The sequence below is a fragment of the Phyllobates terribilis genome, unplaced genomic scaffold (genome assembly GCF_046119375.1).
Source record: "Phyllobates terribilis strain yellow unplaced genomic scaffold, ASM4611937v1 Scaffold_4__5_contigs__length_816908805, whole genome shotgun sequence".
In the NCBI taxonomy this organism is placed as follows: Eukaryota; Metazoa; Chordata; class Amphibia; order Anura; family Dendrobatidae; genus Phyllobates; species Phyllobates terribilis.
In genome coordinates this window covers 809,229,294-809,244,279 of record NW_027362764.1, presented here as the reverse complement: position 1 = coordinate 809,244,279, position 14,986 = coordinate 809,229,294, and the positions used below count along the sequence as shown (strand labels likewise).

Here is a 14,986-nt window from a genome sequence, read left to right as displayed (position 1 = left end):
AGTCTGTGGTGCAACGTGACGTTGGTGGATGGAGCGAGACATGATGTCCCAGATGAGCTCAATCGGATTCAGGTCTGGGGGACGGGCGGCCAGTCCATCAATGCCTTCATCTTGCAGGAACTGCTGACACACTCCAGCCACATGAGGTCTGGCATTGTCCTGCATTAGGAGGAACCCAGGGCCAACCGCACCAGCATATGGTCTCACAAGGGACACTGATCATAGTTCGTTATTACTTTTATTGACCCCAGTCGCGCCCACCTCCCCTCTGGTGACTCCTAACAGGCCTGGTCAGGGATGTGGCCAGGACCTTTTAGAAAATTATGGGATCCACAACTTCTGTAATAGCTTTGCCTCTGGGGGACCCAGGCTGGAGATATTACTGACTTGTTTTCTTTCACCATTTTACCTTTCTATAGATAGATTATAGATATATAAAACCTCAGTATTTATAACGGGAATCACACAAGGAAGCTCGAAGTTTAATGTAGTTTGCATGCCAGTTCTGTGACACAGGCAGGCAAGGGCCATAAATCTGTCACCTCCCCCACTCTTCTGAAAGTCATGAAGCCGTGTCTGTGTTCTATCAGATGACGCACTTTAAATACCTGTTTGCAGGAGGGGGATTTATCCTGGCTTCAATGATAATATGAGAACTTTATAGATTTCACAATTATATGTATAATACCTTATATCGGGGGGATGTGATATATACGATTACACCTGGTCGCTGTATATGGGGGAAATGGGAATATAATCTCACATCCCGGATACTGTTTATGGGGGGCGTAATATAATATTGCACCCCATATGCTGTATATTGCAGGGAGATATACAGCTTCCGGTTTGTAATATATTGGGGGGGAGGGGGCGGGGATATGATATATTACACCCCAAATACTATATATTGGGGGGATGAGATATAATATAACACACCGGATGCTGTTATGTGATATATTACACCCCGGGCGCTGTATATCTGGGTGATGTGATATATTACATCCTGGATGCTGTATATCGGGGTGATGTGATATATTACACCCCGGACGCTGTATATCTGGGGGATGTGATATATTACACCCTGGACACTGTATATCTGGGGGATGTGATATATTACACCCCGGGCGCTGTATATCTGGGTGATGTGATATATTACACCCCGGACGCTGTATATCGGGGGATGTGATATACTACACCCCGGACGCTGTATATCTGGGTGATGTGATATATTACACCCTGGACGCTGTATATCTGGGTGATGTGATATATTACACCCTGGACGCTGTTTATCGGGGTGATGTGATATATTACACCCCGGACGCTGTATATCTGGGTGATGTGATATATTACACCCTAGTCGCTGTATATCTGGGGGATGTGATATATTACACCCCGGACGCTGTATATCGGGTGATGTGATATATTACACCCCGGACGCTGTATATCGGGTGATGTGATATATTACACCCCGGACGCTGTATATCTGGGGGATGTGATATATTACACCCCGGACGCTGTATATCGGGTGATGTGATATATTACACCCTGGACGCTGTATATCTGGGTGATGTGATATATTACACCCTGGACGCTGTATATCTGGGAGATGTGATATATTACACCCCGGACGCTGTATATCGGGGGATGTGATATACTACACCCCGGACGCTGTATATCTGGGTGATGTGGTATATTACACCCTGGACGCTGTATATCTGGGTGATGTGATATATTACACCCTGGACGCTGTATATCGGGGTGATGTGATATACTACACCCCGGACGCTGTATATCTGGGCGATGTGATATATTACACCCTGGACGCTGTATATCTGGGTGATGTGATATATTACACCCCGGACGCTGTATTTCGGGGGGATGTGATATATTACACACCGGATGTTGTATATGGGGGTGATGTGATATATTACACCCCGGACGCTGTATATCTGGGTGATGTGATATATTACACCCTGGACGCTGTATATCTGGGGGATGTGATATATTACACCCCGGACGCTGTATATCTGGGGGATGTGATATATTACACCCCGGACGCTGTATATCTGGGGGATGTGATATATTACACCCCGGACGCTGTATATCGGGGTGATGTGATATATTACACCCTGGTCGCTGTATATCTGGGTGATGTGATATATTACACCCTGGTCGCTGTATATCTGGGTGATGTGATATATTACACCCCGGACGCTGTATATCTGGGGGATGTGATATATTACACCCCGGACGCTGTATATCGGGGTGATGTGATATACTACACCCCGGACGCTGTATATCTGGGGGATGTGATATATTACACCCTGGACGCTGTATATCTGGGGGATGTGATATATTACACCCTGGACGCTGTATATCTGGGTGATGTGATATATTACACCCCGGACGCTGTATATCGGGGGATGTGATATACTTCACCCCGGACGCTGTATATCTGGGTGATGTGATATATTACACCCTGGACGCTGTATATCTCGGTGATGTGATATATTACACCCCGGACGCTGTATATCTGGGGGATGTGATATATTACACCCTGGACGCTGTATATCTCGGTGATGTGATATATTACACCCCGGACGCTGTATATCTGGGGGATGTGATATATTACACCCCGGTCGCTGTATATCTGGGTGATGTGATATATTACACCCCGGACGCTGTATATCTGGGTGATGTGATATATTACACCCCGGACGCTGTATATCTGGGAGATGTGATATATTACACCCCGGACGCTGTATATCTGGGAGATGTGATATATTACACCCCGGACGCTGTATATCTGGGTGATGTGATATATTACACCCTGGACGCTGTATATCTGGGTGATGTGATATATTACACCCCGGACGCTGTATATCTGGGGGATGTGATATATTACACCCCGGACGCTGTATATCTGGATGATGTGATATATTACACCCCGGACGCTGTATATCTGGGTGATGTGATATATTACACCCTGGACGCTGTATATCTGGGTGATGTGATATATTACACCCCGGACGCTGTATATCTGGGTGATGTGATATATTACACCCTGGACGCTGTATATCTGGGGGATGTGATATATTACACCCCGGACGCTGTATATCTGGGTGATGTGATATATTACACCCTGGACGCTGTATATCTGGGTGATGTGATATATTACACCCTGGACGCTGTATTTCGGGGGGATGTGATATATTACACACCGGATGTTGTATATGGGGGTGATGTGATATATTACACCCCGGACGCTGTATATCTGGATGATGTGATATATTACACCCCGGACGCTGTATATCTGGGTGATGTGATATATTACACCCTGGACGCTGTATATCTGGGTGATGTGATATATTACACCCCGGACGCTGTATATCGGGTGATGTGATATATTACACCCTGGACGCTGTATATCTGGGTGATGTGATATATTACACCCCGGACGCTGTATATCTGGGGGATGTGATATATTACACCCTGGACGCTGTATATCTCGGTGATGTGATATATTACACCCCGGACGCTGTATATCTGGGGGATGTGATATATTACACCCTGGTCGCTGTATATCTGGGTGATGTGATATATTACACCCCGGACGCTGTATATCTGGGTGATGTGATATATTACACCCTGGACGCTGTATATCGGGGGATGTGATATATTACACCCCGGACGCTGTATATCTGGGAGATGTGATATATTACACCCTGGTCGCTGTATATCTGGGTGATGTGATATATTACACCCCGGACGCTGTATATCTGGGGGATGTGATATATTACACCCCGGACGCTGTATATCTGGATGATGTGATATATTACACCCCGGACGCTGTATATCTGGGTGATGTGATATATTACACCCTGGTCGCTGTATATCTGGGTGATGTGATATATTACACCCCGGACGCTGTATATCGGGGTGATGTGATATATTACACCCCGGACGCTGTATATCTGGGGGATGTGATATATTACACCCCGGACGCTGTATATCTGGGTGATGTGATATATTACACCCTGGACGCTGTATATCTGGGTGATGTGATATATTACACCCCGGACGCTGTATATCTGGGTGATGTGATATATTACACCCTGGACGCTGTATATCTGGGTGATGTGATATATTACACCCCGGACGCTGTATATCTGGGTGATGTGATATATTACACCCTGGACGCTGTATATCTGGGGGATGTGATATATTACACCCCGGACGCTGTATATCTGGGTGATGTGATATATTACACCCTGGACGCTGTATATCTGGGTGATGTGATATATTACACCCCGGACGCTGTATTTCGGGGTGATGTGATATATTACACACCGGATGTTGTATATGGGGGTGATGTGATATATTACACACCGGATGTTGTATATGGGGGTGATGTGATATATTACACACCGGATGTTGTATATGGGGGTATGTGTTATATTACAACCTGGTCGCTATATATTGGGAGGATGTGATATTACACCCTGGACGCTGTATATCGGCGGGAGGCACATTATAGCGCGCAGAGGATTGCGGCACGGTCGGGAGAGCGGTTCATTCCAGGGTAAGTGGCGGTTTCCTTTTGGCTTCTGCCGGTGACATCATCTCGTCATCTTCTATATTTAGGGGCTGAGATCAGGAGGCTGCAGTCTCCACAGTCACCACCGGGGGGCAGAGTCTTCTCCTGTAAATTTATCTGTCACATAATGTAATCTTAAAGAGAGAGCGAGAGCTGCGGACGCCCCCAAATAATGCAGGGTGTGCCCCAACCGGAGACGCCCCCAAATAATGCAGGGTGTGCCCCAACCCGAGACGCCCCCAAATAATGCAGGTTGTACCCCAATCCGAGATGCCCCCAAATAATGCAGGTTGTACCCCAACCGGAGACTCCCCCAAATAATGCAGGGTGTACCCCAATCCGAGATGCCCCAAAATAATGCAGAGTGTACCCCAACCGGAGACGCCCCCAAATAATTCAGGGTGTACCCCAATCCGAGATGCCCCAAAATAATGCAGAGTGTACCCCAACCGGAGACGCCCCCAAATAATTCAGGGTGTACCCCAATCCGAGATGCCCCAAAATAATGCAGAGTGTACCCCAACCGGAGACTCCCCCAAATAATGCAGGGTGTATCCCCAACTGGAGACGCCCCCAAATAATGCAGGGTGTGCCCAAACCCGAGACGCCCCCAAATAATACAGGGTGTCACTATGTGGAGGGGACTGAGGACGCCGGGAGTTGGGGGTGCAAGGTCTTCTCTCCCAGGTGTTTCTTTCGTGCAGTGGTTTTTTTCTGTATTCGGTAATTTCCGGTGTATGATGATGATGATGATCCTGCTGCATGTGGCCTCGTTGCTTGCGGCAGATTATTCATGGTGGTCCCTAAGTTACCTCATTGATGACATTTTGGGGTGTGTAGAGATGCCCCCTCCTGGGTGGTACATTCCTACCTCCTGACTGTTTCCTTCTTGTTTTGTCGTCCTCAGGACCTGAGCCTGAAGCTGAGTCTCATCAGGAGCATCTCTATGATGGGAATGGCCGTCTGCAGCAGCTCGCAGGCCGGACTCTTCCACTTCAACCGCAAGGCCGAGCTGATCAGTCAGCTGGTGGTGAGTGTGAGTCCCGTCCTGGGGGGTGAGGCCACATGTGCCCCTTCCCCTTTCACGTGTGTTCTGTGCCCCCAGGATTTCCTGAAGCTGGAGCCAGTGGACGTCCTGAAGACCCCCCTGCGGCACCGCGCCCTCGCCGCCTGCTCTTACCTGGTGTATCCTCAGACTACAACTCTCATCATTGTGAGGTGCTGCCTCTGTAGCAGCTGACTGTGGTGGGGTCTGTCCCCAGGATTGCTGACTGTTTCCCTCCAGATGAGGGGGCGGTATAGTGGTGCAGACTCCTCCGCCCCCTGCTCCTCTCTGCCGCCCCCTCTTCCTCTCTGCCGCCCCCTCTTCCTCTCTGCCGCCCCCTCTTCCTCTCTGCCGCCCCCTCCTCCTCTCTGCCGCCCCCTCCTCCTCTCTGCCGCCCCCTCCTCCTCTCTGCCGCCCCCTCCTCCTCTCTGCCGCCCCCTCCTCCTCTCTGCCGCCCCCTCTTCCTCTCTGCCGCCCCCTCTTCCTCTCTGCCTTCCTCTCTGCCGCCCCCTCTTCCTCTCTGCCGCCCCCTCTTCCTCTCTGCCGCCCCCTCTTCCTCTCTGCCGCCCCCTCTTCCTCTCTGCCGCCCCCTCTTCCTCTCTGCCGCCCCCTCTTCCTCTCTGCCGCCCCCTCTTCCTCTCTGCCGCCCCCTCTTCCTCTCTGCCGCCCCCTCTTCCTCTCTGCCGCCCCCTCTTCCTCTCTGCCGCCCCCTCTTCCTCTCTGCCGCCCCCTCTTCCTCTCTGCCGCCCCCTCTTCCTCTCTGCCGCCCCCTCTTCCTCTCTGCCGCCCCCTCCTCCTCTCTGCCGCCCCCTCCTCCTCTCTGCCGCCCCCTCCTCCTCTCTGCCGCCCCCTCTTCCTCTCTGCCGCCCCCTCTTCCTCTCTGCCGCCCCCTCTTCCTCTCTGCCGCCCCCTCTTCCTCTCTGCCGCCCCCTCTTCCTCTCTGCCGCCCCCTCCTCCTCTCTGCCGCCCCCTCCTCCTCTCTGCCGCCCCCTCCTCCTCTCTGCCGCCCCCTCTTCCTCTCTGCCGCCCCCTCTTCCTCTCTGCCGCCCCCTCTTCCTCTCTGCCGCCCCCTCTTCCTCTCTGCCGCCCCCTCTTCCTCTCTGCCGCCCCCTCTTCCTCTCTGCCGCCCCCTCCTCCTCTCTGCCGCCCGCCAGGTTCACCCTGATTTTTCCAGATTTTGCTTCTTAATTTGTGGTCAGTAAATTGGAGCCGCCGCTGAGCAACTCAGAAAAAGCGGAGCTGATGAAAACGGCTTTGTCCTGCGTCTTCCCACTGCCACCCTTCTCCACCGGGAACCAGGGAGAACTGGCCAAAGAGGTAAGCGCCCCAATGTGGGAGGAGTCTGGGCGGGGGAGGGGCTATTGTTACATGACTGAATCTGACGGGTGATGGGGTGGGGTGTGAGATGACAGCAGTCTCATCAGGGCAGTGTGCGTGGAGCATCCCTGTATCTGTGTCCTCTGGACTGGGCGGCTGTTGGGTGACGGGCTTGTCTGACTGGAGCACGGGGTGGGCGGGGCATGGCTGGGGCGGACATGGCGGGTCACCTCTCAGCCGCTCTCTTCCAGGCGCTGTACCGGGACACGATGGAGGCCGTGTCGGAGCTTTTCAGGGGTCTCCTCTCTTGGAACATCACCCCTCAGGGGCTGGAGGAAGTGTTCCAGGTGGGTGGAGTCTCGGTGGTCTCCTCCTCCGGGGGGCACAGTATTGGGCTGCAGGACGCCTCATTCCATTTGTTTCAACAGATCCTGAACCCCTGGATCAGGTCCAGTAAGGAGCAGGAGCGGGAGCGAGCCCTGGAGATCAGCAGCGCCCTCCTGGACTTCTACCTGCACAAGCTGAACGTCAATGTGAGGCCCGCCGCTCCCTACAGACCGCCGCTCCCTACGGCCCGCCGCATCATCGCCCATAGCCTGCCGCTCGCTCCCCAACGCCCGCCACATCACCGCTTACGGCCCAACGCTCTCCGCGGCCCGCCGCATCACTGCCCATGGCTCCCCACTGCCTTGTGCTACCCATCAAAACAAACCCCCAGCAGCGCAGAGTGTTTCAGGAGAAGTGTGCCCCTCTGCTTCTCACTGTTCTGTAGATGACTGGGTGGACTGCTGCTCTGGTGACAGCTTGTGCATGTTGGGGGTTGTAGTCTCCCGGTACTGACCGCTTCCTCCTTGGCCCGCAGTGCGTGATGACGTTCCATAACCTGGGAATCCTGGTGGGCCGGTTGTCCCCTCGTTGCTCGGACTCTCTGGCCTCCATCCGGCAGCACACGCTGGACTGCATCTATGCCCTGCTGTACATCCAGCTGAGATACGAAGGTAAGCGGCGCCATCTCCTCCCAGGCACCGCCGCTCCTCTGCAGTGCTGCACCCATCTGACCATATATGCCGCCACGGGGCCCATCCCTCCTGACTGTGGCACATACTCCGAGAGCTCTGCCACCCCCTGCTGGCCACGTGTCGGAAGGTTGAATAAAACCTAGAATCTAGGAATATCCTTATAAAAGGAAATCCGGGAAAGATCTCCCCCGTACTGTCCCCTCTTCCTGTGTCTGCTGCCCCTCTGCCATCTACAGTGCCCGGTGCCTTACAGGATTTTATTGGGATCTTCTGTGATACCAACACGAAGTAACAAGTATTTGTGATATGTGAACGAAATTATACGAGGTTTATAAATCTGGACATTGCGCATTAGTATTCAGCCCCCTGGAGTCTGATGCCCCTAAATAACATCCTGCGTGACCAATCGCCCCCAGAAGTCACATAATTAGTACACGGAGTCCACCTGGGTGTGATTCTTCTCAGTATAACTACAGCTGTTCTGTGAAGGCCTCAGAGGTTTGTGGGAGAACATTAGGGACCAAACAGCATTATGAGAACCATGGAGCCCACCAGACAGGTCAGGGATAAGCTGAAAACCAAGAAGCTCACCAGACAGGTCAGGGATAAAGCTGAAAGCCAAGGAACCCACCAGACAGGTCAGGGATAAAGCTGAAAGCCAAGGAACCCACCAGACAGGTCAGGGATAAGCTGAAAACCAAGGAGCTCACCAGACAGGTCAGGGATAAGCTGAAAACCAAGGAGCTCACCAGACAGGGCAGGGATAAGCTGAAAACCAAGGAGCTCACCAGACAGGGCAGGGATAAAGCTGAAAGCCAGGGAGCCCACCAGACAGGTCAGGGACAAAGTGGTGGACAAGAGCAAAGCAGGGTTAGGTTATAGAAAAAAGACCAAGTTCTGAACATCTCACGGAGCATCAATCCATCATCCAAACATGGAAGGAGTATGGCACAACTACAAACCTACCAAGACATGGCCGTCCACCTAACCCGACATCCCAAGCAAGGAGAGCACTAATTAGAGAAGCCAAGAATCCCATGGGCACTGAGGAGCTGCAGATCCACAGCTCAGGACAATCCTGGAGGAAAACCTGTTAGAGGCTGCACAAGACCTGAGACCGGGGTGTAGGTTCACCTTCCAGCAGGACAGCGACCCTCAACATCCTGCAGAGCCACAATGGAGGGTTTAGATCAGAGCATATTCCTGTGTGTGAACGGCGCAGTCACCGTCCAGACCCGAATCCCAGAGAATCTGTGACCAGACGGGAAAATCACTGATCACAGACGTCTCCATCCAATCACTGAGCGAGAGCGAGGGGGCAAAGCTGGAGAGACAGACCCCAAAAGACTGCAGAGGAAGCTGGAGAAACAGACCCCAAAAGACTGCAGCAGAGAAAGCTGGAGAGACAGACCCCAAAAGACTGCAGAGAAAGCTGGAGAGACAGACCCCAAAAGACTGCAGAGAAAGCTGGAGAGACAGATCCCAAAAGACTGCAGCAGAGAAAGCTGGAGAGACAGACCCCAAAAGACTGCAGAGAAAGCTGGAGAAACAGACCCCAAAACACTGCAGAGAAAGCTGGAGAGACAGACCCCAAAAGACTGCAGCGAGAGGTGGAGAGACAGACCCCAAAAGACTGCAGCGAGAGGTGGAGAGACAGACCCCAAAAGACTGCAGCAGAGAAAGCTGGAGAGACAGACCCCAAAAGACTGCAGCAGAGAAAGCTGGAGAGACAGACCCCAAAAGACTGCAGCAGAGAAAGCTGGAGAGACAGACCCCAAAAGACTGCAGCAGTGAAAGCTGGAGAGACAGACCCCAAAAGACTGCAGAGAAAGCTGGAGAAACAGACCCCAAAACACTGCAGAGAAAGCTGGAGAGACAGACCCCAAAAGACTGCAGCAAGAGGTGGAGAGACAGACCCCAAAAGACTGCAGCAGAGAAAGCTGGAGAGACAGACCCCAAAAGACTGCAGAGGAAGCTGGGAGAGACAGACCCCAAAAGACTGCAGAAAAAGGTGGAGAGACAGACCCCAAAAGACTGCAGAAAAAGGTGGAGAGACAGACCCCAAAAGACTGCAGAAAAAGGTGGAGAGACAGACCCCAAAAGACTGCAGAAAAAGGTGGAGAGACAGACCCCAAAAGACTGCAGAAAAAGCTGGAGAGACAGACCCCAAAAGACTGCAGAGAAAGCTGGAGAGACGGAGAGACAGACCCCAAAAGACTGCAGAGAAAGCTGGAGAGACAGACCCCAAAAGGCTGGAGAGACAGACCCCAAAAGACTGCAGCAGAGAAAGCTGGAGAGACAGACCCCAAAAGACTGCAGCAGAGAAAGCTGGAGAGACGGACCCCAAAAGACTGCAGCAGAGAAAGCTGGAGAGACGGACCCCAAAAGACTGCAGCAGAGAAAGCTGGAGAGACAGACCCCAAAAGACTGCAGAGGAAGGTGGGAGAGACGGACCCCAAAAGACTGCAGCAGAGAAAGCTGGAGAGACAGACCCCAAAAGACTGCAGCAGAGAAAGCTGGAGAGACAGACCCCAAAAGACTGCAGCAGAGAAAGCTGGAGAGACAGACCCCAAAAGACTGCAGCAGAGAAAGCTGGAGAGACAGACCCCAAAAGACTGCAGCAGAGAAAGCTGGAGAGACAGACCCCAAAAGACTGCAGCAGAGAAAGCTGGAGAGACAGACCCCAAAAGACTGCAGCAGAGAAAGCTGGAGAGACAGACCCCAAAAGACTGCAGCAGAGAAAGCTGGAGAGACAGACCCCAAAAGACTGCAGCAGAGAAAGCTGGAGGGACAGACCCCAAAAGACTGCAGCAGAGAAAGCTGGAGAGACAGACCCCAAAAGACTGCAGCAGAGAAAGCTGGAGAGACAGACCCCAAAAGACTGCAGCAGAGAAAGCTGGAGAGACAGACCCCAAAAGACTGCAGCAGAGAAAGCTGGAGAGACAGACCCCAAAAGACTGCAGCAGAGAAAGCTGGAGAGACAGACCCCAAAAGACTGCAGCAGAGAAAGCTGGAGAGACAGACCCCAAAAGACTGCAGCAGAGAAAGCTGGAGGGACAGACCCCAAAAGACTGCAGCAGAGAAAGCTGGAGAGACAGACCCCAAAAGACTGCAGCAGAGAAAGCTGGAGAGACAGACCCCAAAAGACTGCAGCAGTGAAAGCTGGAGAAACAGACCCCAAAAGACTGCAGCAGAGAAAGCTGGAGAGACAGACCCCAAAAGACTGCAGCAGTGATCACAGTGAGAGGTGGTCCTACATAGTAGTGACTCGGGGGCTGAATACTAACGCACGGCACAATGGTCAGATCTATATTTGTAGAATAATCAGTGACCTCGTATCATTTCCTCACTAATACTCGTTACTTTGTATCACAGAAAATCCCAATAAAATACATTTCAGTTTGTGGCTGTAACAGGAAAGTGTGGAAAAGCTCACGGGGTGTGAAGACTTTCTAAGGCACTGTGTGCCTGATCCTCCATCTTGTATATTGGGGTCACTCCCTGTGCCGTCCTCCATCTTGTATATTGGGGTCGCCCCCGTGCCGTCCTCCATCTTGTATATTGGGGTCACTCCCTGTGCCGTCCTCCATCTTGTATATTGGGGTCACTCTCCGTGCCGTCTCCCATCTTGTATATTGGGGTCACTCTCCGTGCCGTCCTCCATCTTGTATATTGGGGTCACTCTCCGTGCCGTCTCCCATCTTGTATATTGGGGTCACTCTCCGTGCCGTCTCCCATCTTGTATATTGGGGTCACTCTCCGTGCCGTCTCCCATCTTGTATATTGGGGTCACTCTCCGTGCCGTCCTCCATCTTGTATATTGGGGTCACTCTCCGTGCCGTCTCCCATCTTGTATATTGGGGTCACTCCCTGTGCCGTCTCCCATCTTGTATATTGGGGTCACTCTCTGTGCCGTCCTCCATCTTGTATTTTGGGGTCACTCTCCGTACCGTCCTCCATCTTGTATATTGGGGTCACTCTCCGTACCATCCTCCATCTTGTATATTGGGGTCACTCTCCATGCCGTCCTCCATCTTGCATTTTGGGGTCACTCTCCGTACCGTCCTCCATCTTGTATATTGGGGTCACTCTCCGTTCCATCCTCCATCTTGTATATTGGGGTCACTCTCCATGCCGTCCTCCATCTTGTATATTGGTGATCACTCTCCGTACCGTCCTCCATCTTGTATATTGGGGTCACTCTCCGTACCATCCTCCATCTTGTATATTGGAGTCACCCCCCCCCGCGCCGTCCTCCATCTTGTATATTGCAGTCACCCCCCCATGCCGTCCTCCATCTTGTATATTGGGGTCGCCCCCCTTGCCGTCCTCCATCTTGTATTTTGGGGTCTCCCCCCTTGCCGTCCTCCATCTTGTATATTGGGGTCTCCCCCCTTGCCGTCCTCCATCTTGTATATTGGGGTCACCCCCCTTGCCGTCCTCCATCTTGTATATTGGGGTCACCCCCCTTGCCGTCCTCCATCTTGTATATTGGGGTCACCCCTCTTGCCGTCCTCCATCTTGTATATTGGGGTCACCCCCCTTGCCGTCCTCCATCTTGTATATTGGGGTCACCCCCCCTTGCCGTCCTCCATCTTGTATATTGGGGTCACCCCCCCCCTTGCCGTCCTCCATCTTGTATATTGGGGTCACCCCCCTTGCCGTCCTCCATCTTGTATATTGGGGTCGCCCCCGTGCCGTCCTCCATCTTGTATATTGGGGTCACCCCCCGCGCCGTCCTCCATCTTGTATATTGGGGTCACCCCCCCGCGCCGTCCTCCATCTTGTATATTGGAGTCACCCCCCCCCCCCCCGCGCCGTCCTCCATCTTGTATATTGGGGTCACCCCCCCCCCTTGCCGTCCTCCATCTTGTATATTGGGGTCACCCCCCTTGCCGTCCTCCATCTTGTATATTGGGGTCACCCCCCGCGCCGTCCTCCATCTTGTATATTGGGGTCACCCCCCCCCCCTTGCCGTCCTCCATCTTGTATATTGGGGTCACCCCCCTTGCCGTCCTCCATCTTGTATATTGGGGTCGCCCCCGTGCCGTCCTCCATCTTGTATATTGGGGTCACCCCCCGCGCCGTCCTCCATCTTGTATATTGGGGTCACCCCCCCGCGCCGTCCTCCATCTTGTATATTGGAGTCACCCCCCCCCCCCCCGCGCCGTCCTCCATCTTGTATATTGGAGTCACCCCCCGTGCCGTCCTCCATCTTGTATATTGGGGTCACCCCCCGCGCCGTCCTCCATCTTGTATATTGGGGTCACTCTCCGTGCCGTCCTCCATCTTGTATATTGGGGTCACCCCCGTGCCGTCCTCCATCTTGTATATTGGGGTCACCCCCCGCGCCGTCCTCCATCTTGTATATTGGGGTCACCCCCCGCGCCGTCCTCCATCTTGTATATTGGGGTCACCCCCCCGCGCCGTCCTCCATCTTGTATATTGGAGTCACCCCCCCCCCCCGCGCCGTCCTCCATCTTGTATATTGGAGTCACCCCCCGTGCCGTCCTCCATCTTGTATATTGGGGTCACCCCCCGCGCCGTCCTCCATCTTGTATATTGGGGTCACTCTCCGTGCCGTCCTCCATCTTGTATATTGGGGTCACCCCCGTGCCGTCCTCCATCTTGTATATTGGAGTCACCCCCCGTACCGTCCTCCATCTTGTATATTGGGGTCGCTCCCGTGCCGTCCTCCATCTTGTATATTGGGGTCGCCCCCGTGCCGTCCTCCATCTTGTATATTGGGGTCACTCCCCTTGCCGTCCTCCATCTTGTATATTGGGGTCACTCCCCTTGTCGTCCTCCATCTTGTATATTGGGGTCGCCCCCGTGCCGTCCTCCATCTTGTATATTGGGGTCGCCCCCGTGCCGTCCTCCATCTTGTATATTGGGGTCACTCTCCGTGCCGTCCTCCATCTTGTATATTGGGGTCACTCTCCGTGCCGTCCTCCATCTTGTATATTGGGGTCACTCTCCGTGCCGTCCTCCATCTTGTATATTGGGGTCACCCCCCGCGCCGTCCTCCATCTTGTATATTGGGGTCACCCCCCGCGCCGTCCTCCATCTTGTATATTGGGGTCACCCCCGTGCCGTCCTCCATCTTGTATATTGGAGTCACCCCCCTACGCCGTCCTCCATCTTGTATATTGGGGTCACCCCCCGTGCCGTCCTCCATCTTGTATATTGGGGTCACCCCCGTGCCGTCCTCCATCTTGTATATTGGGGTCACCCCCCGTGCCGTCCTCCATCTTGTATATTGGGGTCACCCCCCGTGCCGTCCTCCATCTTGTATATTGGGGTCGCCCCCGTGCCGTCCTCCATCTTGTATATTGGGGTCACTCTCCGTACCGTCCTCCATCTTGTATATTGGGGTCGCCCCCGTGCCGTCCTCCATCTTGTATATTGGGGTCACCCCCGTGCCGTCCTCCATCTTGTATATTGGGGTCACCCCCGTGCCGTCCTCCATCTTGTATATTGGGGTCACCCCCGTGCCGTCCTCCATCTTGTATATTGGGGTCACCCCCTACGCCGTCCTCCATCTTGTATATTGGGGTCACCCCCCGTGCCGTCCTCCATCTTGTATATTGGGGTCGCCCCCGTGCCGTCCTCCATCTTGTATATTGGGGTCGCCCCCGTGCCGTCCTCCATCTTGTATATTGGGGTCACCCCCTACGCCGTCCTCCATCTTGTATATTGGGGTCACCCCCTACGCCGTCCTCCATCTTGTATATTGGGGTCACCCCCTACGCCGTCCTCCATCTTGTATATTGGGGTCACCCCCTACGCCGTCCTCCATCTTGTATATTGGGGTCACCCCCTACGCCGTCCTCCATCTTGTATATTGGGGTCACCCTCTACGCCGTCCTCCATCTTGTATATTGGGGTCACCCTCTACGCCGTCCTCCATCTTGTATATTGGGGTCACCCTCTACGCCGTCCTCCATCTTGTATATTGGGGTCACCCTCTACGCCGTCCTCCATCTTGTATATTGGGGTCACCCTCTA

The 14,986-nt window shown here is 53.4% G+C and overlaps 1 protein-coding gene across 1 annotated transcript in view; it reads left to right on the top strand.

Moving 5' to 3' along the window:
• The window catches only part of MROH1 (maestro heat like repeat family member 1), a 140,099-nt gene that overhangs the window by 61,390 nt on the left and 63,723 nt on the right, over positions 1-14,986 (top strand). Inside the window, 6 exon segments of the mRNA XM_073680090.1 lie at positions 5,505-5,627; positions 5,703-5,782; positions 6,842-6,959; positions 7,211-7,306; positions 7,388-7,492; positions 7,822-7,957. Coding sequence (XP_073536191.1) covers positions 5,505-5,627; positions 5,703-5,782; positions 6,842-6,959; positions 7,211-7,306; positions 7,388-7,492; positions 7,822-7,957 — 658 coding nt within the window.